This window comes from Schistosoma haematobium, chromosome 4, assembly GCF_000699445.3.
Source record: "Schistosoma haematobium chromosome 4, whole genome shotgun sequence".
NCBI classification, from domain to species: domain Eukaryota; kingdom Metazoa; phylum Platyhelminthes; class Trematoda; order Strigeidida; family Schistosomatidae; genus Schistosoma; species Schistosoma haematobium.
Window position 1 is genome coordinate 34,814,986 of NC_067199.1, and position 27,573 is coordinate 34,842,558.

Consider the following 27,573-nt stretch of genomic DNA (forward strand, 5'->3'; position numbering starts at 1 on the left):
GTAGATACATTGCTAAAGTATACTTGAGCTTTACCAAAGTCGTCTTCCACCAATGATGAAGCAGTATTATCTCCTCATAATGCTGGGATATTTCCTTTTTCGTCCTTTGGTTTATATACGAAAACAAGCGTTTAGGGCATTCTATGGATTCCCTGACAATTTCCTCTTCGTACAACCTTCTAGACTTACAAAGGGTCAAGGCACAGGTATTCCGAGCTTCTCGAAACTGAGATTTTGTCTCATCAGCCCCAGTAACCTAAACCTATGACACATTTTTCTTCTCTTACGGGGAAGAGTGCGAACTTCCTTACTGAACCATGACGGAGAGTTTATCGGCTCCCTTGGTGAAGTTAAAGGGATGTGAGGTCCATTAACTTTGACGTATAAATTTCGAAATACATCCCAAGCTGTTTCAATCGGTGACTCTGGGTCTATTATCCAGTCTATTGAGGAGTGTATGATATCTTGTATATCTGCTTTCTAAACGTTAGGTCTGGGTTGAGCTGACACGTGTTCGTTTTTGACAACTGTATGGAAGTCGACGATTAGAACTGCATGAGTACTTTTACCTAGGGGTGGCTTTAATGGAGGTTCGTAACGCCATCCTCATAGTGGGTCGGTATAAGATCTAGTAAGGATGATTCAGAGTCCGGGTGGTGCCTAGTCGCTTCTTTCACATGTTGCACTGAGGCACATGTAATAACCGCATCAACTAGTTCCTGCTCGACGGAATTTTCTGACAATTCAGTTCTCGGATTTTTCCAGCCCACCGTGGGTGCAATAAAGTCTCCTAGGATTAGACATCGACCACTTTGTGATCAAGTACTGAGACTGTTTAGCAAGACCTCATTTACCTCACATCTTGAACTGCGGTAAACCAAACCAATCAGCGGCTCTTTTCCCATGCAGTTCAGGCGGAAACTAACTAATTCACACGTACCACTATCCTGGGATACACTGTCACTAACGACAAATGACCATAAGGCAACCTTTGAAGGATTACATATTAAAGAGCGATTATCTAGGTACACTCACACTTTTTCTTATTACGGATTGCCCCATTTGGAATCCTTTCTCAGCCTATGTGACCGCAGCCGACTTAGTGAATAGCTTTATGAGGAGGTTTAATAAACAGGTACTTATCCATGGATCACAATCTACCTCCTGAATCAGATGTCTCTGATGCATGTCTCATAATTTACCACTGTTATCAGCACTATGTATCAGCAACTACTTCCTATCTTTCCTATTATTATCTCAATTTCATCTCTTATTCTTTCGATTAAGTCTTTTGACACATTGCCAATTAAGTGAATTATATATTTATTCTTGAGTCAATCGTCTTCTCGTAGCACTAAGATTATCTCTTTGTTGTTTACACGTTTGAACTAACCAACCTCACACCTGTTGATGTGACAGCTTTTGGTTTTCAAAATCCCTACTACTCTGCGACAGACGCCCATACTTAAATGTAAATCCAAAATAACTAACAAACTGGCTAGAATTTGTTCAGTCGAGTGGCTAGGCTACCAACCAGTGAACGTTATTAAATACCTGAAACCGTACTGGAACAGCAAGAAGCAAGCACAAGAAAATCAACCAGTTTACGCAAGCTGGTGACAAAGATATTGGTTACGCAACGTAGATGTGGCATTAGTTGTTCCTTCCTGGAGGTATTGGTGGTCCTTAAAATTACCCCAAACTTTGGGGAGGGCCATTTCACTTCAGGGATTTCCCCGAAATTTTCTGGAATTTCCCCAAACTTGGGAGCTTTGGTTGCTACTAGACACGTAAGCGCGTTCACAACCATTTGAACTTTCCGCTATTAGCTCGGAGAGTAACAACACCGCGCTCATTGAAGCCATATGGGGTTTTAGTTGGGCAGCGCTTAAGGGTTATCGTGACACTTTTTGCGCTACTTTTTTACTTCTGCTTTGTGCAGTATATCTTGATTTACCTTTGTAAATTTCGACACTTCTAGATTGACATATAGAGATTTTTGCATCGTTCTCCCTCATAGATTTCTTAATTATTTGAGTAAACTGTCGAAGCTAAACCGAATCAATCTAAACTCCTGTTCATATTACAGCTACTCGCCTAAAATTTAAATTGGTGCTGAAAAACAGGAGACTGCATTGTTCAGCTTTAATGCTATTTGCTGAAGCCGTTGATAATAGCAAAAGTCTTGATGTTACATATTGTCGCATCAAAGAGACAGGGTTTGGGTTATTCTGCGTTAATACTTTTGTGTTCAGATCGTGTCACATTAATGTGTACTCGGATACTATTGAGATTCAGAATGCCAATGAAACTCATCAAGTGACATTAAATGGATTGAATATATCGTGCATGACATGCAAAAATCTTTGTCAAGTTAATGACAGAACTTTGTCGTGCAGATTTAATGCATCGTATAGCAGTCAGACCTGTGACAACATAACTAAATTAAGTAAAGTTATGAGTAACCTTACTGCAGCTGATTCGATTCTTTGCAAATTTTGCCAACAGAAGTTAGGAAATATAAAGTAAGCAAACTATTTTCACATACACGTTTTAGAGATGTTACTTGTACTAATAACTTCCAGAAATTTATCACTCTCGAGGAGGAAGGTTTATGCATTGAAGATGGCTACTTCTGTCATCCAACTTCTAAAAGCACTGAGGACTTGGCCTCTAACTCCGTTAATACGCAGACTTTTCCAGTTAATTTATATTTGGCTTCTCCATCTAGCTGTTTGTTCACTGGTTTAGAACTAATGACAGATCGTTCGTTGATTGAACCACAGTCCATTCAATCCAAAGGGAACGATTTCTTTCATTGCTCTAGTTGCTTAATGGCTTTGGGGAAAAAAGGTACAGATCACATTTCTTTGTTGTAGTTGAAAGTTGATATATTGAAAATGGAGAAATATTTTGTTGGATAATATTTTAATTCTGTTTCCTGCAAAACAAATAGTCTAAATCTATCCCCAGTTTTCGAAGTTCATCATATATATACTCTTAAGTAGTACATATAGTCATACAAACCCAAAAGTGAGCGCAGTGGTAAAACGCTGTACTACTAGTAATGTATTTTTCGCCTTTATGAACCGACAACAAGCTACAACTTTTAAGCAAATACTTGATACGTATTAGTTAAGACTAATAAATAACACTAGTTCCTCACTATTTGAGTTCAAATCAACTTTATTCTGACCGATCATTTGTCTAATAGTCACGGTATTTCTAATGAAAAAAAAACTTGAATACATTGGGTTTTTCTCATTTCTATCGAGTTATAATTGTTGCTGTATGTTTAGTTTTGGTTATGGAACTCAAGTGGGACGCCTTACCCCCAAGGTAAATGGGTCTGTTTCCGTGCCAGTACTTCTTTCACATATCTGAAGTACAGATTCTTAGTTTACGCTTTAAGTCTCAGATTGTTTGATCACTCAATAGAGTACCATATCTCATATTAAGGAAATTCTTAGTATTCATAGGACCAAAACTATACGAATGCTCCCGGTAGTTGGTGACTTATAGGTTGCTGTGTTCTTAAACCCATGATTTTCAACAGATAATTTTCTAACGTCGTTAGTTATTCAAATAAATCACCGAAACAGCTGAACTGTATTTCCTGTTTAGTCTTCGATTAGCATTAATATTACTGTTTCAACTACTCGGCTATTGTTTTGTTACTTTTTTTCTCTGCACTGGTTTCAAGTGTTGTAATTTAAATCGTTATACATTTGAGTGGAATCCCATGTCATTTGTGGCTGGAATGTATAAGAGTAGATTATTTGTTTACTCTGCTAATGTGTCAGTTTGCTTAACAATATATTCTACAGTGAGAGGCTAGGACTTGGTAAAAAAAAAGTATCTGAAATTCGACATATAAACAAACCTATTACTTTCTCGAAATTGATTTCAGATCACTATCGAGGGAGGTGCGAGTAAAGAAACTTCTTATTCCTCATTTATACATCTTTATTAATTGTTATGACATATTTGTCTGTTGTGTGTCCTTAATTTACTGTTCCCAAACGAATCTCGGGGCTCATACATAGTTCAGTTTCTTTTGATATGTCCATACAGTTATTTCTCAATCTTGTTATTATTATTATTAGAGCGCTTGTCTCCCTACAATCAACCAGAGTGCCAGTTTACTTATCCTATATTATTTTGGCTTTACTAACTTCTAATTTTTTTCATACAAAAAAATAAGTCTGTAACTATGAATGCATAAATTATTTAAATCTTAGGTGTTTTCTAAATGATGTCATATCGATTCCAACCGTCGACATCCAATCTTCGAGTGTAGAGTAAATACTGATATAGTCAGTGACTATAAATTGCTTTACTCAGATATTTATCCTCTTTTGTAGGTGTTAAATTTAGAATTATGGTGTCAGACAAAGTAGTTAACCAATTAATGAGGTTAAAAGTCCTAACCGATTCAGGTGGTTAGGACATATGTTACTTATGCTTAACTAAGACCTACTTTGACGAGGGATGCTTGCTTGTCCGGAACTAGATTAAATGGAAGCTAGTGGCACCAAACCAATACATGGCATCACTCCACGAACTCACTATTGACGTGAGTTAAGCTGGTAGAAACAGGCTTCCTGTATGTGATCGGCAAGACAACTGGCCAGTAGTTGGAGACTTCGAGTGATATGACTCAGAATAATTCACAATGGTCCAAATAGATTCATTCTTTATCTTTTATTGGCTTGATATTTCGACACCAATTAGATTAGATATTGTTGTCAACGCGTCCGCCACTTTAGTGGCTGGAGATTGGACCCCGATTTGATCGTTTCTGATTGTTATTGAAATATATATGTCGCCAATCGCCGTATATTTTTATCGGTTTAACTCGCGTTAATTTACAATGGAATTAAATAAGTCAAATACGAGAATGAATTTCGAATACGTGTATTTCACACAATCGTTAATCCAGACAAACACTGGAAGAAAAGAAGCGAAGTGAAGAGAATGAACCGGAACGACGCACAATCGAGGCGTGTGAGTCAATTCAATTTAACTAGGCTTACTTACTTACTTACGCCTGTTACTCCCAATGGAGCATAGGCCGCAGACAATTTAACTAAGCGTGAATCTATATTTATAGTCACGTGGAAATAAGTTACAGACATGTGATGAATAGGATAAGAAGTGCACACACGCTCATATAAAAGCAGTCAAGATTGGTAAGCGAATAGCAACCGACACTACAGTCTTCTAGTCTTGAATTTCAGTATTCCGTCATACATGACTGTCATTTCGAACCATATTTTCAGGGCTGAGTTTTTCTTGTTGTTATCACTACTACATCATTTCGATCTCTTGTTATTTTCATCTCGTGCTAATGTGGTACGACAACTAAAGTCAATACACATCTATGCCGGGCTATACGTTGATAATGTTTGTCTTTTTCTTTATAATTGTAGTTGACTTTTGTCACTTTCTTCTTCATGTACTTTTTAGTCTTGTCTGGCTCTCAAGAATACTTTGTATTTTGGGCTAATTGTTTAAGTTTACTAATTAGAGAAAATGATATTGATGGTGATTTTATTGGTTACATTGAAAAGCCATTAATGTAAGTTTCGAATATAACCTTTTCCCATTTATATTTATTTTTAATTCGATAGTATGTTTAACAACCACATCTGTCTAGATTCATTGTTGTCAACTTTTGTAACTATTGTAAAATAAGTGAAAATCATTTATCAATTTTACGCTTTGAAGTAATTGATAAAATATCATCCAGTAATCGCGTCTAGTTATTTCTTGTTGATTACTTATCCTCTTCATTCAATATATCAATGATTTAAGTGTTGAATTGTCAAGGCTTGATTTTATCAAGTAATATTGAGAGAACGTTTTTAACGACTGACGATTAGATGTGACTTGTTCCACCCCCGATATTCCTTGGGGAATATTTAACTATGTAGTGCTACTCAGTCAGTCAGTCAGCTACAACGTAGGACTAGGCACATGTATGCATCGGTCCAAGTTGTCACACCTCATTAGCCCAACAAGGTGAACGCCAAATTCATAGAAGCAGTTACTTCTGTGATAGTAATATATAAAAGAAAGATTGCATATAAGGATATAATCCAGGGAGAAAAAACCATTTCGTAGAAAAGGAGGTATAAAGTAATTTTAATCTCACGGTTTAAGGGAAGACAATGTGTGTATACACCTACGCTATTGTGATCGATCCTGAGCGATGTCACCCAGAGTCCCCAACGATTGGTAGTCTACATCTACCAACATCGATCGAACAAGAATTTAGTGACTTCAAGGACTGATGCCACGTTTTGGTTTAGCTGCCCATGACTTTCTTCGGTAGTGCTACTCAATGTATGACAGGACATTTGAGTTGATATTAACCAGAAATATTGCGCGTTATACGTACCTGAGTAAAATTTGGATTTTTGTGGGTAAAAGGGTGATGCAAATTTTATTTAAAACGAGTTAAAGATGTGTCGGATTCTCAGGAAACTCAAACAGATTTACAATGCAGATTGACACCAGTCAACTAACTGGTGGAATTACATATGTACTACCCAGCTTTTTCTGTATCATTTAACTGGAACCAATGTAGGACTCAGAAAATATGTGCATCGGTCCAATTATCTGCACAGCATCTACCATGCTAAATAAGGACAGTAAGAGGAATATCAAAGGCGTTAACTTAGTAGTATCACTAAGTGTAGAGTATATAAATCTAAAAGAATTAATATAGTTAAAGAATATGAAACTATGGATTAATATTAAAACTGATAATCTGAGGTAAGGTGAACAATGAATTAATATACTCTACTATATCCAATTCTGAATAATACCCCCTAATGTTTCTAACTATTGGTTATGATTGTTGTGCAAAAAATTGGGAATTTCTGGAACCAAGTTTTGCAGACTTGAAATTCTAGTCGTTGAAGCTAAGAGATGTCATACGTTATTTCCACGTAGCGTTTTTATTTTATGGATTCTTGGTTTGCTTGATTTTTGTCCCTAGTTTGCATGTTTTGCTTATTGTACAAATATGTACTAAGCTGATCTCATTTGATAATAGTTATCTTTATTCATTACCGGTTAAAAACACAGCTTCTTAGATACATCAAAGTTACTTTAACGTTACTTTTGGATAGATGGCATTCGTTCTAGTGGACTGAGGTGAAACAGTGAATTTTGGTGATATAAAAAATTAGTTATATTACATATACTACTGAGTAGTAGCATGCAGTTTATTACTTAGCGTTTTTTAGCGAGTTAGTTTTCTATGGGATGGGGTCGCTAACCACATGCCCAACCCTCCTCTTTTTTCTGGGCTTTGGACCGTCAGTAGCCCGAGAGGGGCTCCAGGCGGAGTTGCATGCACTTTATAGGTTAACTTTTTTATGAAATGGAATTCACCATAGTAGTGGTACGAGTTTCAAAATATACTCCCTATTCAATGTACTACTGTACTTGATCTTAGTTGGTTTAAATGACCTAGTTTAAGATCTCCAAGTGATTTATGATTTAACGTCCATAACTTACATGCATAATCTTCTGAATAAAGGTGTGGTTTTAAATCCATGAAGTCAACTGTTAGATTATTCCGTATTGGTAGGTGTAGACTAGCTAGTTGTGGTCTGCATGATTAGTGACCTCAGATGCTAAGTAATGTGGTTTGAAGTCGATGTCAGTTATACAGATGTATCAACTCTTTATCTTTTAAATCCTACGTTTCTATGTTTTTCACACATTTTCGAACTATATTGTTCATCTTTAGTATTTCTCACTCTCATCGACGTTGGTCGATTTGTTAATCTCATTTCTCAGTGCTAATGGGCTGTGTCAACGTGGGTCGATGGATATATCTACCAGGTTCTATACTGACTACATGAATAACTGACTACACGCATATTCCTAGATATTCTAGCTTATTTATTTTCCTTCCTCTTCTATCAATTTGTGGTAACAAAGTCATTTTTCAGTTCATTTTAGTGGTCATTGGTATTATTATCACTGACCGTGGCGAGCAGAATCAGGCCTGTTATGTGGTAATTACCATTCAATGTTTGATATGATATCCGAGAATTATATCTAACAATCAAGCATTAATTGATTGGAAAGTGTGTGACCCCGAAAACTGATTTTCTCCGATCGCTTATGACATTTTTCATACCTGTTTTATGTCACTATCTTTTATATAAGCAGAATATTATATGAAAAATTTATTCCTCTAGCTAGTGGTCTCTTGTCTTTGATTTCAAACCATTTGAGAACTTACGTTAAAAATTTGGTCTCATGAAGAGTTATCACTCGACCACGCATCGTATTATTGCTACCGTGACGTGGTGGTCGGGCTTGCCTATCATGATGAACCAATCGAGCTATGTTGGTTGGAAAAATTGTTCTTCAAGGTTTTATCATGCCAAAGAGGTTGTTTGAAGACCGGTAAGACCAAAAGCAGCAAACACAAGGTCCGAGGGTGAAGTCGTACTGGAGTAAAGTGTTTCCTTCATACAACCAGCATAACAGCGATCCTGTTTCATCCAAGGAAGGGTGAGGTCAGAAAAGGTCGACCCTAAAATGCACACTTCGCCTTATCCCACGGATTTCCGTCTCTGGCGGTAAGGTCCCAATAAGTACTGGGCTAACATGAAAATTACCCACAAAACTGTCGTATGTGACCGCCCACAAGCAGTTGTCCCTTAGGCATTGCGGTCACGCTTTCAGGTAACTAAGATCACCTCTAACCCAATTTCCTCTTCAGGCACCCCTAAAAGAACCCTTCTACGGTGTGGGCAACTGGGAAGTGACAACCACCCCCATACCTCTAACAGCACTCAAGACCACTGTATTGACAATCAATTTTTTTCTTCAATTCTAATGTTCCTCCTGCCTCGACTGTCAACTCTAAACTTTCTCCTCAAGTATCACCATGGTCAACGATTCTAGTGCGCGAAACACTGTCCCATGTCTACTGAAACCTCGCTCCAAACTACACATTGGAGTCTTCAACGTACACACCCTATGTGAAATCGACCAACAGACCTCCTTGGTTAAAACCCTAGAATCTGGTACCCTTGATGTATACTGTGTCGCCAAAACACGCATACAGGATCCTAGTGTGGTCATTCACTTGACCTCACCTCGCCAAACGGAGAGCCGACGAGCTAAACCCTCCATGTATCTGGCGACCCGATGGCTAGTTCTTGTGGACTGGCAGCTGGTCCAGATGTTACCTGAGAGGATATAGGAGCAGCTGTGGAGACAACAGCAACATCTACTCCACTGCTAGACTCTCGCAAACCTATCCCATCAGGCTCCGAACATGATAAAGAGCGTAAACAAATCAGATCTAGATTCATCAAAAGTCTACGGAACGATTGTGAGCAGTGGTGCGCAACGAAAACAAGTGATGAAAAAGACAGCAGCTGTAGGTAGCACAATACAGCTTTTCAGACCAATAAAGGAAACCGAAATTAAGAAGTCAAGTGTAAGTGAAAAAATCTCGGAATAAGACGGCACTTATCTGCTTTCAGTCCAAACGTTTAGAACGATGGGCAGAACACTTTAAGAAGCAGTCCAGCCGGCCTTCAGTTACCCACCATTTCCAAACACCCTGAATTGAACATTGAAACAGACCCTCTGACTCTAATTGAAGTTCAAAAGCTATAGCTAATCTCAGATGAGCAAGAATGACTGGTCCAGTTGGATTAACTGCAGAGGTCTTTAAGGATGGTGGGTTAATTTTTGCGATTATGTTGACCAATATTTTAGCTAAAGTCTGGAAACTGGATGTAATCCCGTCTAATTGGTCGCAATCACTGATCTTCCCTGTGTATAAGAAAGGATCAAAATTATCCTGTGGTAACTATACAGGGGTTAGTTTGACCAATATAACATCTAAAATACTGGAATCAACAATTATCAGGTGCCTAGCAAATATTCGTGAATTGCAAATAAGACAAAACCAGGCTGGCTTCAGACCTAACCATGGCTGCATCGATGACGTATTCACCATTCGTCAGATTTTAGGACGCAGATATGCTTATCGACGTCCGAGAATGACGGTTTTTCTTGGCTTAAAAGCAGAATTTGATTATGTAGACCGAGGTTCTGTGGCAGTGTCTGTCATTGAAAGGTGTACCTCAGAAGTATATAAACCTGGTGATGACTTTTTACTCGAACACTATCAGTCGAGTCAGAGCTTATAGCGAACTGTCATCTGATTTTGCAACGTCAAGCGTTGTCCGTCAAGGTTGTCCACTATTTCCATTTCTGTTCGATTTCATCATAGACCTACTGCTGGAAATAACTTTCTCGTCGACTGAATTTTCGGACATTGATTTCCTACCAGGAGGTTCAATTATTGACCTACGATACGAATGATGTTAAATCAGTTGATGAGGTTGTGAGTATTCACTGACTAAGATGATTGGGCCACGTGTTACGTATGCCTGAATACCGATTACCACGACGCGTAATGCTGACTGATATTGGGGATGATTGGAAGAAAGTTAGGGACGGCCAAACCAAAACGTAGCATCAGTCCTTGAAGTCACTAAATTCTTGTTCGATCGATGTTGGTAGATGCAGACTACCAATCGTTGGGGACTCTGGGTGACATCGCTCAGGATCGATCACAATAGCGTAGGTGTATACACACATTGTCTTCCCTTAAACCGTGAGATTAAAATTACTTTATACCTCCTTTTCTACGAAATGGTTTTTTCTCCCTGGATTATATCCTTATATGCAATCTTTCTTTTATATATTACTATCACAGAAGTAACTGCTTCTATGAATTTGGCGTTCACCTTGTTGGGCTAATGAGGTGTGACAACTTGGACCGATGCATACATGTGCCTAGTCCTACGTTGTAGCTGACTGACTGACTGCATCGTTGCACATCATTGATCTATTAGCATTCTACTCATCGACTTCAACAACTGGAAATTCGTTCATATAATTTAAATTGTATTTTTGTATGAAAAAGGCATGGGATGACAAAAAAAATATAACGGGTTTCCATACTGTATTAGTAGCACCAATCACATGATTTAAACTTTAATTCTGCATATCTGAGATTTTTCGCATCATATTATTAATGTCTACTTGCCAACAAAAATTTTTTTGGAGAAGAATCAAATGTTAGAATATTCCGAAGCATCTATTCAGTGTTACATCTATAATTTGTAATGGAATACTGCTTTCAGTGTTGTAGCATATTTCTCAATGCACTTTATGTTATGCCAGGTCCAACTAAATTTGTTGGGCAATGAAACAAATTAATCTCAGGATGTGGATTTGTGAGTGATCAATTCAAGCACTCAACAGTTAACTAACTACTATCCAGGTTGTATTCAGATATTGTGTTATTAATTAATTAATGTCAAGTGCTACTCAATTTAATGTTATAATATGACTGTAGATTTTGTTCGACTGGAGTTGAACAGGAATTATGTGAATGCTTAACATACGTCGTTTTACGTTAGTGTCACACCACTGACAATTGTCTAATTTGGTGGTTAAGCTATTGTTCTTCATTGGTGTCATCAAAGAACAAATAGGATCTTACCATATAATTAATTTATTTTAATACGAAGATAGTGGAGAGGTAAAAAGTACAAGACTGACTGATAGCTGCTTGCACTAGTTTCATGGCATGTGTAGATTAATCCGTGCAAGTTATGCTTGACCTTGACAAATTTCGGTCAACAATTTGACTTTCAGTCTTCTATTGTATAGATAGGTCCAGGTCGACGGATGATTCAGCTAGGGCTCAGAGATATTTGACTGACCCCGTATAACTATTGATGATTATAAATGAAAGATGTAAGAATTTGTGTGTATTCAGATATTGTTTGATTTATTTTTGGTGTATGACAAATCCTCATCTATCATCTTTGCGTTGTTGCTTGCATCGAGCTACATCAGTTTTTGTTTAGTCATAACACACTACTTTTATTTAATTTTTAAAATAGATTAATTCAGTGATATTTTCTTTCTCTCTTTCAATCTTTTATTCAGGGCTGATGAAATGGAATTTTATAGCCTTCTAGTTGAAAATTTAATAAAAAATACTCAATATCGTGTTATTTTATCAGCTGTCACGTGGGATGGACCTTTAGACTTTATGTTAGTAAGTTTATTTCTAAGAGAAAATATGTGTGATGCTAATTTTATGCGCTTACATCTCTTTAGAAGATTGTAAATTGATTAATATTAGGATCCTTATCTTAACGGTTATTTAATCACTCAAGATCAACGCTGATGAATTGAACTGAATGAGCAGCGATATTTAATTTGCTTGAAATTTTGTCTCCGAAAGTAGCCGCCTGCCTATAGGGGGATTTTATGTGAACGATTTATTTGTACAGATACTGTAGTAAACAGAACACGGATGGGGACACTCGAATGTACTTGACACAAAATCACAGGACTTGTTAATAAAATCTAACAATCATAAAGTAAATGCTTAATTTGCAAATTGTCCATCAATTGTCTCGAAATGACTCAGACTTCATCGTTCTTGCATTTTCATACAAATTACATTCTTTTTCCATTCTTTACTGTTCAATTCTTCTGTCTCTCTGCTGTCAGACCTTCTGTTCACGACTAACATCATATACTACTTATGTCACTATAAGTAGCACACACACCACAATACTACCATAATATTTAATGTAAATAAAATAAGTTTTCTTAAAAATTTATTTGGTTTTACCTAAGAATACATCCTTTCCATAAGTATCAGTTAAAGGTCTCAGGTTTGATCATATGTATAATGGTCATAAACGCTCATCAATTCCTCTTCTTTCACTCTCTCTCTCTCATCTAAACTAGTACGAAGTAACTGCTTACTAATGAGATTTTTTTTTATTCCAAAATTTTCAACGTATACTGATTTGTGCACTTGTTAACATCGATTTTCATGTTCATTTTCAACATCGGAACTTATTGATTTTATGGTAAATTTGATATATTACAGAGAGAGAAAAAGAGAAAACTTCGTTTAGATCATATACCTACACAGCAGACTATTTTTTTAATTTATTTATACGTAACAAAAATCTATTCATTCGATTATGTGTATTATCAAATCATTGACTTGTATGCTGCCAAATTGTTTTAAATCTTTAAAATAGATAACCCACTAGTCTCTAGCTGGATTTATTGAAAGATATGAAACAGTTACGTGAACTACGAAATCAATCCGGTTATGTATTAATTTGTTTGCTTTTGTCTTGCTGAAATTGCTGTCAATGAATTGTTTATTCTTGGAAATATTAAGATAATGTGTATGGAGAAATGATACACTTGAGTTATTTCATTCCTTTTTCTTTATCGGTTAGTTGCCCCCGAATGTCCTGATATAACCGAGAGTGGGGTGGGCCCGCCCTCCCTCCCTCTCGAAATGCTCTCACACGTCCACGCGTATACAGCATCTGCCAGAGAAGTCCTACTCTCTGCCTTCTCGTGGCGGGGGTGTTGTTTACGAAATTGAGAGGACGAAAAGCGAACGTCCGGCACTTTAACAGGGTTGGTGGACATGGAGAGTCCACCTAGGGGAGTTGGAAAACCCTGATCCCAAACCAATGGTGCACATAGATTCCAGTATCCTGAAGGAACAAATGGCGCATGAACCAATCGTTGGTCACCGGCTACCATGGGACTGCATTTCCGTACGATGCTCCACTGCTTTGTGGATCAGACCTTCAGATCAAAGGCTCCGGGTGTGGTCCCTTAAGATAACCACTTGCTTCGGTTTGGGCACCCGGGCAGTATCACAGCCCTCACACAAATCAAATGCGATCTGTATGGCGCATATCTATTTGGTGCCTCCTTGTACCAATGTTTATGTGTTTAAATAAATAAATAAATAAAATAAAATCGATTACTTGTTTCTAAATGGAGCTAGTTCAGAAAAAATTTGAAATGTCTTAGTTGAAAAATTATATTTGTAGTGTATAAAGTGCATTAGTTTTCAATTGTTTCCCCTAAATATTCATTGATTTTCATCAAGTAAGTTTATAGAGCCTTAAGAAAGAAAGTTATTCACATACCAATATATATATAAGCATAAGTTAAAATTAGACACAAAACGTTCACTGTTCACCGTACAATACCTTCCAACCCGAAGATTTCAATCATCTCATTGTGTACAAGTGAAACACATGTGTTGCCCGGTCACGTGATTTTGTATTTTTTAGGGGTCATCGGGATTAGTGAATTTAGGACAAAAAAACTTCAAAGTTTTTATTACTAGTGTTATTTCTTTAAGAAATAATCCACTTTTTCTTTTGTTTCTGATAAAATTCCATAATTATTAGCTTTGGTTACCTGACCAAAAAATAAGATTATATACAACTGCTTTACAAGATTGTACGTCACCTACAATTGATGTAAATGAGGGTTCATTAGGAAAGAATGAACAACACACTGTACATTCTGTGAAAATTGAACCGATTGCTTGTCGTCGTGTATTTTATCAACAACTTTTACCGAATAATAATTGTTCATCGTAAGTTGCCTTTTTCTTTGAAATTTCTTTTACTATTATTAAAATTAAGTCGATGTTTTATGGTCTTTATATTACATTTCGGTAACATCCATTACATTAATTGAAGTAGAAAAATAATCAGTGATATGTATCTGGTGAATAAACACAAACTAATCATTCCAAGAAAACAAACTTTCCACTTTATTCGACTTTCTGTTTAGTTATATTGAAGAAGCAATATAATGTTATGTGGTTGAAGGTATTCTCCAGGAAATTCTGGGCCTAAGTTTTGTCTTTGTTTCCACTCACCATTAAGGCGAACGTGCAATATTCAGGGAAGCGGTGCTCCCACATCACACAGCCCCACAATTTGAAATGTTGCTACTGAACTATTTGGATCGTGAATGACTTTCTGTAGGACTGAAATATTCACACTGACTGGTCATTGAATGATGACCGATGTCATGTTTGTCTAGTCCTTAGCGTTAATCGAATTCTATTCGATCGAGTTGACACACAAACATACCTTACAGGTATCAACTAGCATGGAATTTAGATCCTTGGTCTTCTGTTGAGTACTTCAAATCACATGACATCAAAAAATAGTGCAACTTGTTGGTCGATATAATTCGGTCGGCACCAAAAAGCTAGTCAAACGTAAGATTGGTCACTACTCAGTGATTGATCAATGCAATGTTGTTACACAAATGTTGGAATACTATTTTTTGCTCGATAAGTATAAAATATAGTAAAGTAGTAGTAGTCTGTTATGGATTAAAATTAATGGGGAAAAAAGCTAGGCAGGCAGTGTATGACTAGAGAATGTTGAAGGGTTTTGGGGGAATGATAAACATAAAGGAGGCTCCCATCAACGCCTGATCCCAACTTCGAAAAATCATTGGAAATCAAAAGTTATTTAGTCCTCTCAACTGGGGATCTTCAAATATCCCCTACTTAACAAGTCACCGTTTGTTAATATTATCAGTTGTAAACAATTTTCAATGAGTTTTGTCTATCTGATATTTTGCCGGTTGGTTTAAGCAACTAATACGCGGCAAGGATGAGGAGGACTGATACTCTATGCTTGACGTTTGCTTCAATAATAACTAGCCCCGAACGAAGAGAAAGGACAGAAGACCAATAATCTCCAATCCAAGATCATTATTATACTTCAGACATCAACTTATATGCATGCAAGACCAGATCACGCAGCAAACCAATCGAATAAAAGTATTAACACTGAACAGCAAAATTAATGGAAAAAAACCTGAGTACTGGTTACACAAATAATCAGTTCTAGTCTGAGAGGAAAATGCTATAGCAACAATTTACCATTCAAATAAAAAGCTTGGAACTAGGATAGTATGCAAATATTAAGACCAAAATACTCAATAAACATGGAATTAATACACATAAATAAAACCTTAGAAAAACAGCTCCCAAATTTTTCACCTCATAGTTAAATTGTCTTTTACAACAGTTTACGTTTCATGACATTGAACAAATAGGTTGAGGATCATCGGAGCTGTAGTTGTTTTCAGTCACTAGATAGTATCTAAATTTTTGGTAGATAATAATCATTTATCGTCGTTGACAATGTGTTGGTACTACTCAGTGATTTCATGAGTTCACAATGACTTTGTTTAAATGCCTTAAACATATTATATTCAGTTGTTGAATCAGGTCTTGTCAAAATCTTATCATCTGTTTACAAAGCTGCGACTTCAAATTGGAAAATGAATTTGGTTAGTGCATCAACTAAGAAATTGATCGGATTTAAGTTCTTAGATATGAGTATGAAGCGGTAGCGTGGTGATCAAAGTACTTAACCTTTACAATCACTGGGTTCAAGATCCGAACCGTGGTAAACCTATCTCCGTTTGGGGTACTGAGTAGTTTTTCAATGACCTGTCACTGTCTAAAGACTGAATACACAAAACATGCATTTGGCAAATTACTCACATATTTTGTGAACTCACACTATTTCGTCCACATTCCTAGATAACTATTTCTTCTGAATTCATTTTTGTATTGGTTGTTTGAACATCTATGGAATACAGGTACATTCAGCTGATGAGTCCCAAGTAGAACGAAACTCGCATCCTGGATTCCGCTGCTAGTCACCATCCACCTCTGCTTATTTCTTATGAAGTTTTCGCTAAGTAGATGTAGTGTTTCTTAACTGTAAAGTGATTTTTCATACTGAGACCGTAAATGCTGATAAGTAAATTTCCATTTATTATTCTGATGTAGGCCCTCCAATATCTGGAGGATTGTAAATCGCTATGAATCATATAATATAAACTGTCATTAATAGTGAGGATTCTTTGGCATGGCGAATTTTTCCAGTTAGTTCGAAAGTATACAGACACTGAATGATTGTCTCACCATTTAAGGGGTTAGCTCGTTGGGGAATTCTACTCCTTTTTAGCAGTTATATTTACTTAGCCTACGGGTTTTCTTCAAACTATCAGTTCAATTTACTTTTGTCATAAAGACAACTTTTTATTCTTCAATTACAGGAATACAGCACAGTTGGTTGATTCATGGAGGAAAGATTTCGGAGTCACATTAATACATATCCCGTGGGAAACGTGCATTGGATTCTCAGCATGCCTAAGCCAGTTTTCTTCAAGAATAGCACCACACACACGGAAATTAGATGGACCGATGATGGGATTCATTGTAAGTTTTCATATTAAGTGTGATCGGTCGCCTCATGTTTTATCGATTTGGGCGTTTGTTTAGTGTGTAATGTAGTTTGGGATAAGTCGATGAAGTCAAACAACGGCTTCATGTTAAAGTCTACATTCATTGAAATGTAATTTGAGAATATTAAGAAAAGTTTAAGTTGTTCCGTATCGAGTAAATCTCAATAGTGATCATGTTTTTACGCTTTTGCTATGAGGAACATGTGTGAGACTTCTCAGTTTGTAATATATATATGTAAACTTTAAGTCAGTTTTTCTTGAGACAAATGCGGAAAGTGTTGCACCCAACAAAAAACAAATCAAGGGAATATTCTGTTTCTATTAAATAAATTATCATTAAAGCTCGCCCCATTTTTTCTAATTTTTAGTCGGGTGCCGTTCCACTGATTCACTTACCTAACGATTTGGCGTAATGTTATACTCGGAACATGATAATTCTATTTGAGTGATAAACTGTCAACGTGATTTTCTGCTGATGAGATATGAGGAAGGAAACTTACATGCTTTGTTATTTCTTGTGTGAGAGAGAGAGAGAGACAAACGGAATGTATTTTGTACACTTTAGTTTCAAACGTATTGTCAATTACCCTTACATGTTTTTGTACTATACACTTTCTAAGAGTGGTCATACTTTTCTGGGGACCAAATAACTTAACCGTCATCTAAGGCTTTTACAGTTTGTCCATCTAAACAATATTGATAACAGGATGTAAGAATTGGATGCTTTGCCATGCACATCGTAATGGAAGCTAATCAACAAACTATGCACAACCAAGCTGATATAACCAGCTGAATAAAATAACTAATTTGTAAGCATATCCGTTTACTTGTTAAGTAAGAGTAACAGACACTTCATTTGAAGTTTGTCAAGTTTGGCTTGTCGAGCCATAAAAAAATTTATTTGGAAAATATAAAATAGTTTGCCAGGCACTCAAGCTTTCTGTCCGACTAAACTAGAGACTGGTCGATTTTGTTCTTTAATATATTTCTTCAGCTTTTCGAAGTTTCACCTAAGGTAGGCCAAGATTCGGAATTGATATCGAAGCGTTTAGGATTAGTTGTGTTCGGAGGACTTCGCGAGAAATGGGCAACACGATCTGGACCAACAACATTGAGTGCACCAGAGCGAGAAATCTAAATACGTAAAGTATATTTTGTAGAAAATAGAACTTTTAGTAGAAGAAATGCACCCCAAAATAGTTCACTTAAACGATAATAAGGCCTAGCTGATAAATTTTACTGAAGTTCAGTTCTTGCTCCACCTTTTACGGTTTGAGCAGCTGAGTACTATCACTAGCACTCACAAGTACAGTGATTAAGATGTGACCATACATACATATATTCAGTAAATAAGTTCCACTGTGACTAACCTCAACTCTATCACACACAAGAAATACACTAAAGACATACATGATTGGAATGCTAATTGTTATGAAAATCCTCTACTATTTGGAGCTGCATTAAATCAGTGTTGTAGCATCAGGCAGAATGATGTGCTGTATACCCGCTAATGACTAGTAACTAAATATTTTCCTGAAGCAGATTATAAGTGCGAAACGAGACCCAATCTAAAAGAGATTGTTTCTATACACCGAAAATTAACCCGTTACAAACTGGCCGGCAATAAAATCTGTCACTTTCTCTTAATACTTGTTTAGAACCCACCAACCTCTGTATTAAATCGTTGTTGTCTACTACATTTTCACATACACGAAAATGGATGGGAAATAGTACTTACTTCAGCAAAACTGATTGGTAAAGTTTCTTTCCATTTTATATTTTGCGTCGTAGCTGAGAGTGGGACGAAATTTGAGGGGTCAAGTTGTACTTCTATGAAACAAAACTTTAGAGCAATAAATAACCTACCTTGCTTAGCTGATAAAGTTGCATGACCGCTGAGAACAAAACCTGGAGCTGGAAGTTACGTAGAAAATACGTTAGTACAATACACTAAAACAATGCAATTGTGGTACAAAATATGATTATGGAAAAACGATGGAATATCATTTTTCTATGCATGTATTTAAAGGCTGTTATTCTGTGGGACTTAATACAGCATTGGATACATAAGTGTGCATCAATCTACACTAACATTACCTACATCCTAGGAATGTAGAATTGAGACGGAAAGGAGCTAAAATACAAGGGGTGACACATTAAACGGTGAGAAAGTAAAAACACGATTAAATAACCAAGCACGTTAATCGACTACTCTAACCATAGGTAACGACTAGCTCTCAGACATCAATCAATAAGCCTGTACCGTCCAGCATTGCTTTGACCAGGGTTTTGATGGATTGATACCCATGGGTCTAGGTACCTTTCAAGCGTGTTACCCTGCATAGTGCGTCGTATCATATGGTATCTGTACACGCGTATCATATGCTCCAAGTACCCACATCGACAGCAGTTCGCTGCTCACCTGTGTTTACGATACGCGAAGAGGACCACCGAATACTTGGATCCACAAGTGTTGCCTGCAAACCAACTTTAGTCATAAGAACGATAGACTGCATAATTATTTACCTTATGCTCGTCACATTTCGTTGCATAATACACGGATGACTGACGGAACATCAGTCGAATTGAACAGAGGAATTCCTGGTATGACTCTATTTATAACCGAAAATAATGGGAGGTTAACCAAAGTTAAAACGAACCTGAGCCCATCTATTTTTCAGACAGCTTGATATTATTGATTACTTGCAAACTGAGTTTCTCAAAGCTCAGTAGATAGAAATATTCTCGACAAATCAGTCACAATGATGGTTCATCTTAATGAACCAAATAAACACGTTGCAGATATTTGTTATCCATAGGTCCCTTTAAGATAAATTTATCCCACTTGCTAATTTGGAAAGTGTTATATTGAAGTATGGTCCATCTTCGTCAAAGTCAGTCGTGATTTAATTTGGGAAACAAAGGACTTATTCACCTCAGGAGAGGCTATTGGTCTTATGAATGATTCGCTTTTTTATCTTACAGCACGTTAGCGGTTTGAAGACTCTAGTAACAGAGTGCTCATAGTATTTATGTCTAGGGCACTTGTATGAATCACATCTCGCAATCGGATGGCAAGATAAAAAAAACTCACCTGAAATTCATTTAGGGAAAAACTAAGGGATATTACGCTTAAGATAGAAATCCTTACGATAACCACTATTGATTCTGAGATTTTACCTAACATTCCTACAAACCATAATTGCTAACGTTTTATGGGTCAGGTCAGGGGGGGCAATGTTGAGGGTCTTAGTCAAAGTGGGGAGTGGGTTGATGACGTTATAGATCTTCATTGACTGAAGCGGTCAGGACATTTATTGCGTATACCTAAATTAAAGAAAGGAATACGGTGATAATGTTCAACAAATTATCATTCATAATAAGTGTCGTAACATTTTTAATGTGCAAAACTTAACCAGAGCTACTTAATAACAAGTCGTCTTGCAGTCTCGTTTAGGCGCATTTATTTGATGTTCTACAAACCACAAACAACGAGTAACCAAACAGTTTTCGACATCTAACTAAAACTCAAACTTATACACAGCTAACGTATCCAGTCATTATTTTTTTCAGATAGTGGCCAACACCAGTTCAGCCTCAAAATAATTCACCTGAGCTGCACGTCTCTATTTTATTTTGGTGAAATGGTGTTATCACTATACAGATATGGGAAAAGGGGTTTATTCGGTTATATTTCATTAAAGCAAACCATAGAAAAGTTATTATCATATATGAAAATAAGTTGGTAAATATCGTAATGAGTAAGTCATGAAAAATGATTGGTCACGAGCTGAAATAACGATTAGATGTTAAGAGCAAAAGCTTGGATACGAACGTATCACTACCTTACCACTTCCCTTAAATATATAAATAGCATGCACCTATCTATAAAAGAAAAACCAACCCATTAACAGTTATCTTACGCAGTGACGTAAATTGGTTTTCAGCTGCCTTTTTTAACTCAGTAAGTTTCAGATCTTCGAGACGACTTCGATCTCGCTCCAATGCGCGGTTATTCAACGATGTGGCAAAGTGAGATAGTGTCAATTCAGATACCAACGGTGGTTCTAGCTTGATTTCCACTATACTGAAGGCGTATCCATCAGGTAAATGGCTCAGGTACCTCAGAGGTTTTCGTAAGGACTTGAAAGAAAAAACATGTCGGTAGGAAGACATCCTTTATAGTAATTATTATTGAAAAGACAAAAACAGGTCCGTGATTATCAAACCTTATTTAACCACTAAGTATAGATGCTCCAAAATAACCACGAATATAATCAATGTCTTCTAGCAGTGGAGGTGTTGTAAACGAAACTGAGAGCAAAAGCGAATATCCGGTTCTTTAACCGGGTTGGTGGATACGCAGGACTTGTCTAGTAGTAGAGTTGAAAAACTGACTCCAAATCAATGTTGTATGAACTTATTTTTGGTCACCGGTTGCCATGGGACCGCATCTGACGTTGCCCAACTGCCTTGTAGATTAGATTGTCGTTGTTATTTAGATACAAATATTGGTACAAGTAGGCGCCGAATATATATATATATATATATATATATATATATGCGTGACACTTCGATTTGTGTGAGGGTTGTGATGCTGCCAAAGCGCGCAAACTGAAGCAGGTGGTTTTCACAGCGAGCCACACCCCGATCTCTTGACCATGTGGTCTAATCTACAAAGTATAGGAACGGCGTCAGGAGATGCAGTCGCATGGTATCCGGTGATCAACAATAGCTTTACAAGCCATTTGTTCTCCCAGGAGCCCAGAGCCCATATAAAACAGTGGTTTAGGATAAGGGTTTTCCAACCCCCCTAGGTGGGTTCGCCGTGCCACCAACCCGGCTAAAGAACCGGGCGCTAGCTTTTGGTCTTCTCAATTTCCTAAACAACAACCCCGCCGCGAAAACGCAGTGGTTATATGTTCGTGACCATTTCAAGTGAAAGAGTGGAATCTTCCCCCAGTCCATAAAAATGAGGGTACTCAGAACCCATAGTTTTTAGAAAATTAAATTTCTGTTTATAATATTCATGTGAAGCGATTTTTCTAGGTTTGAATTTACTCTTCCCTCCCGTTTGCTAATACTTCCAAATGCAACATGGACTACCTAAAATTCACAAATCAAACATTCCTTTACGTCCAATTTTATCAATGTGCCGACCACCTACACATAACTTAGCTAAATGGCTAACATAATTGCTGGATCCTATCCGAAGATGTTTATGTGAGTATTCTTTTGAATTGGTCGATCATTTAGGTGATATTAATATCAAGGAAAAGATGTGTTTATTTGACGTGAATTTCTTGTTCACAAATGTACCTTTAAAAAAGACTATCGACATATTATGTGACTAAGTATCTTTAAACAACCTTAAATTACCTGTTCATTTAAAAATTCTTAAAGATTTACTACTATTATTTACTGACAAATTTCAATCCACTTTCGAATGTGAATACTTTCGCCAGATTGATGAGGTTGCTACGGGTAGTCTGTTAGGACCCTTATTTACAGATGGGTACATGGCACATGTTGAAACTTTAGCTGAAGACCTAATCGAAAACATGTCACATTATAAGAAATATCTGGACAATATTTTAGTTGTCTGTGAAAGAAAGGAGGATATGAGCTGTTTATTGAATAAACTTAACGCTCTCCAAAATCACAGTCTCTCATGCGAAAAGGAGAAGAACGACCAGCTTCCCTTTCCAGATATACTTATAAGTAGGCGAGATGGTTAAATCAAACGATCCATTTTTAGAAAACCAACGTGGACAGGTCAATACCTTAGTTATCATAGTCATTGCCCCATGCAAAGCAAACGCTGTTTGATAAAGTGTCTATTTAACAGATTTGATCGTATTTGCACAAATACCATTGATGATAATGTTAGGTTGCTAAATAAAACACTAATGGAAAACGGTTATCCCTTTAAATTCATAAATAGATGGAAAGTTCATGGTATAGTGAGACCTACTACAGCCTTGGTGGAGAAAGCCCATCTACATCACCTTAGCATTTAGAGGTGATTGAAATAGCCTTTTATTGAAACAAAGGCTTAAATCAGTCATCAGTAAAACGTATTGCGCAGCAAAGGTCATTATCAAAGAAAGAACCAGGTGCATGCTTCATCGCAAAACCTAGAGGACAAGAAAACAATTGCGTTACATCCTACTATGTTTACCAATTTAGATGTGTGGTCACATACATAGGGAGGAGCGATCGTAATCTCAAAATTAGGGTGTGTGAACATGTGCCTAAATGGTTGCAGAAACAAATCGAATCGAATGGCCCAATAAGACTAGAGGATAAACATCCATCATTCTCTATTGCCAAACACATAATTGGAAGAGGTTATAAGATTGATCTTAGCTTTTGTGGTGTACAAAAATGTGAAAAGGTGTATACTAAGGTTTATTGAAGCCTTAGACATAAGAAAATTCAAACTCCCTCTGAGTATTCAAAAACAGTTTGTTCTCACCTTAAATCTACCCTGGTAATATTAGCTTATTATCCAGATTGATGAGGTTGCAAATTGTTTCCATATTACTCCTTTATTATCTTTGTCTCCTCTTACCCTATATTTCTAGTCTAGTTGACCTTCCATTTTTTATATATAAACGTTCTTAACAAGCATGTGTGATCAGATTGTTCGAAAGATATTGCGCTAATATATCACATAGTTCTCATAATCTTCGTTTTTTTATTACACTAAAGAAATTTATTAGACTAACTGCTTTAAATAAAAACTATGTATAAATATTCACTCAGGAATAGATATCACCCGAAGAACGTAAGTGAACTATATTTTTCCACTCAATCATCTACTGTTTCTGGAACAGCGTGGTGAGCTAAGCACGCTAATATAACAATACTGGTGAAATTAGAAATCGGGAACTTATCGAGAATCTAGTTTTTACTGAGCATTTCGAATAGCCAGAAACTGGAGTTCCATTTCTGCCCTGTTGCTTAAAAGAAATGATATGTTTAAATGAATCCGTAATAAGTCTTTTTAAGACTAGTGCTATATTTTATACCAATTAGGTGCCGTAATTTAATTAAAAAATACCTGTGACTTACGGAGTTCATCCGATAATTTTTAGTTGACACAACGGTTGCGACAATCTTCTTTGGAAGATTTTGTGTTTCTTTGTACTCCGTTAGTAGACATCGCCACCCTAGGCTATCTAAGAAAATGGGTTGACTATCCATAGCTAAACAGAATTACAGCAAAGATTGCAATTACCTTGGTAGAAATATGTTTCATTTGTAGAAACACCATTAATATCTTGACTGCAAGATTTGCAAGGCTTAGATGAACTGGTACTGCAAGATTTTAGAAGCATTTCTTCGCGATTCAGCTCTTCGAAGGCAAAGTTAATGAATGGAATCAGCTCTGTGTTGTTTCCATCTACTTCACAAATAGCTCTATACGTACGAAGTTGATCGATCTCTGACTCGTGAATATTTTTCAGTGTTATTTGATCGGTGACGTAAACACATCCGAAAAGGGATCCAATGGTAGCTTCAGATGTTTGGAGAGATGAAAGAGGAGTTACACAAAGTCCTGAACGCTTGACTAGCGTCAAGCATATGCTATCGCCGACCTTCGTTGGAGTAATATGGGTTAGGGATACCCTATATTATTCGTAAAACAAAACAAAGTATTACCTCCTGAGTCCATCGAATGATAACAAGGAGGGACAGACAGAGCACTTTTTGCTATCCGATTCATTTTCGTATTTTAAATATTGTAATGCACAGGGCCAACAATAAACGTGTCCACATTTACCCATTCGTGGCGTGATAGGCGAATAGAGACATATGGGACACACTAGATCGCCTTTGCTCAGGACTTTTACAAACGAGACCTGCTCCCATTGTGGAGGGGTCCCGTCATAATTGGTTTCCAAGTATGCAGAATCAGGAATTAGGACAAATTGGCTTCTAATAATGCAATCAGTTAAAAATAGACGACTTACGAGACTTGCACATAGCCATCTAAATGGGCTTCAAGTGATTTTTCACCTTCTGGACATCTAATGTGTGCACAATTGGGCTTTGTCTTGTAGCTAGTCACTAAATCGACATGCCGTTTGGAACTTTGTTTTGACTGTCGGTTTCTGGCCTGGGAGCTGTTTGTGTAGGACTTCCGGCTCGATAAAGATACCGGCAGGTTGGTGTACATTCTGCCATCTGTAAAATTATTATGGTTTATATGGTAGCTAACCTCTTCTTTCGGATTTGCTGGGGCGCTGAGCGTTCATAGGAAAGCGCACTAGTGACTTTTCCATCGGTGGAAAGGGTTTTTCTCTCGAAGATTATTGCAGATTGGCTTGAGTACATAGGACACATATTTAGAACTCCATTATATCAAAATATACAAAAATGAGAACAGTTTGAAGTGTGCCACTACAAGTCCCAATATGTAAGATGAAGAGAACCTGGAAAGCTTCCGCGAGATACAACGACAGCGCCTAAGCAGCACGATAGATTAAAACACTTGACATTCTTGCACATCTACTGTTTTTGTGGTGATGAAGTACGGATTATTATCCCTTTGTTCATGCAGTCAAGGGATAATTTCTGGTCCTTGAAAACATTTAATAGAGTTACCTTTTCCATTCACATGAAAAAGTTTCAGTAGTAGGTAATGTTATGTTTCTTTTTCATTTTTCGGATTTTTTATCATTCTTTCAAAGGGCAAAGGAATTCATGTTATCGCTAACTCTGCCTCAGTTTCTTTTGTCGAGCAAGAATGACATGATTGGAAGAGTAAAGTAGAGAGACTAAAGAGTGATAAAATTCTTCAGCTATTTAAACTACGTGCTATAAATAAATAGCAATGAAAACATATACATAAATCAGGATGAGTAAAGTAAATTATAAACCGCGATTTATTCGGAATAAATGCATTTCTCCTCATTCAGTAAGCTTTCGTTATAAAAGAGAAGTTTGCGGATTTTTAGGTTGTCACATAAATGTCCCAACAAACAGTCTATGGACGAGACGGGATAGAAACTCGTTTTATGCAGAAAAAGTTATCAATCATTTTCTAACGCTTCCCAATCCAGCGTTGTTCTTTGTGTACTCAAAAGTCTATGCATCTTTGACGACTGCTCCGAGCCATTTGTTTAAATACACTATTGCAAGCCATTTTTGTTATTCTGAAGATTTAGCGACGAGGTGGTAAAGCTCTGTGTATTGATACATGGTCATACCGCAGCTGTGGGGTACCAGTATCATACAGGGAGGTTGTGCTCTTTGAAGTCCTATCCCGTCTCTGTTGTTGATCTTTATTGGATGGTCTTATCACAGAAGATATTCATCTTTTAGTATGAGCTGATCTGCAGCCTTTCCAGTATTCTAAAGAGTGTAGTAAGAGATTAAACATCGTAAACAGAGTTGATAACCTTGTCGAACCTATTTTACACAACCATCATCGAACTCATGTCACACTAACGAGGGGGCTTTAGCGCCCTTATGACAAGTAAGTTGGTCCATTGTTGCCGCTGACCCTGTCTTTGTGTTTCAAAGTTAGCTTGTTAATGCTTCAAAGTTTCACCGTGGCTGAATGAGAAGACAGTGCCAAAGCGATCCGATTAAGAATATTAGTTTTTGTCTGCTGTCTGACCATAAGATGATTAAGCTATTGGTACTGTAGATGAAATACAAACTCTACTCACATAGTATATGCTCTTTTGATTGATTCCATTAATGACGATATAGATTTTAAAAATCGAATAGAAGCGTTTGGGATATTTGTATCCCATACATTTATATCGGCAGACTGACGAAGAAGTAAGAACTGAAAAAACAGACGCGCTACTCAATTTATTTGGAACATTATTTGCGGGCATGATAGACAGAACACATACACTACTGTAAGATTACTCCCTAGGCCAATATTAAGTGGATTTAACTTTGTCACTAGGATAATGGAACAAATTGCTGAACTGGACTTATTATGATACGACTACCTAATCTATCAGACCGTATATGATAGTGGCATCATTATTTATGCCCACTCGCCTTATCGTGACAGTCATTACTGCCAAAGCCTTACAAAACATACATTTGGGCTGGGGAGGGAATAATATATTTGACACGAGAAACAAGAGGGTATATGGACTATTTATCCCTGCATGGCCGAGCCATACCAGACCGATCAGGTGTTTCCCCGTCCACTATTTCTGGTCCTATCTAGGTGTTAAATGTTGAACGTGTAGTGACTCACGTTTATCACGAGAACACGACTGGTTTAATAAAAACAATTATTATTATAACCAACTGTACCGGTGTGTGTTTTAATGTGCTTTTGTTTAACTGCGCTAATTATAGCCATTTTGTGCTTCCATTACCTTCCATCCTTGTTCC

At 37.0% G+C, this 27,573-nt stretch overlaps 2 protein-coding genes across 2 annotated transcripts; one reads left to right on the forward strand and one right to left on the reverse strand.

Annotated features, from left to right (window-relative positions):
* Nucleotides 1-1,370: 1,370 nt before the first annotated feature.
* MS3_00007931 (uncharacterized protein) lies at nt 1,371-17,791 on the forward strand. The gene is made up of 8 exons (XM_051216268.1): nt 1,371-2,219; nt 2,256-2,525; nt 2,558-2,853; nt 5,470-5,581; nt 12,016-12,127; nt 14,319-14,509; nt 17,011-17,173; nt 17,568-17,791. Exons 1-8 carry the CDS (start codon nt 2,149-2,151, stop codon nt 17,610-17,612), a joined length of 1,260 nt encoding a protein of 419 aa, XP_051066845.1. The 5' UTR covers nt 1,371-2,148; the 3' UTR covers nt 17,613-17,791.
* Nucleotides 17,792-18,189: 398 nt separating this feature from the next.
* MS3_00007932 (uncharacterized protein) lies at nt 18,190-25,692 on the reverse strand (the record flags this gene model as incomplete). Its single annotated transcript, XM_012940382.2, has 9 exons — nt 25,427-25,692; nt 25,179-25,392; nt 24,868-25,143; nt 24,443-24,834; nt 24,277-24,410; nt 21,123-21,342; nt 19,066-19,113; nt 18,938-19,029; nt 18,190-18,333 (listed from the first exon to the last, which is right to left on the reverse strand). Exons 1-9 carry the CDS (start codon nt 25,488-25,490, stop codon nt 18,190-18,192), a joined length of 1,584 nt encoding a protein of 527 aa, XP_012795836.1. The 5' UTR covers nt 25,491-25,692.
* Nucleotides 25,693-27,573: the final 1,881 nt, after the last annotated feature.

Coding starts and splice junctions, on each gene's coding strand:
- MS3_00007931 (XM_051216268.1), top strand. CDS start 2,149: ATGCTATTTGCTGAAGCCGTTGATAATAGCAAAAGTCTTGATGTTACA. Junction 2,220..2,255: donor TGTCGCATCAAAGAGACAGG/GTTTGGGTTATT, acceptor TTTTGTGTTCAG/ATCGTGTCACATTAATGTGT. Junction 2,526..2,557: donor CAGAAGTTAGGAAATATAAA/GTAAGCAAACTA, acceptor TACACGTTTTAG/AGATGTTACTTGTACTAATA.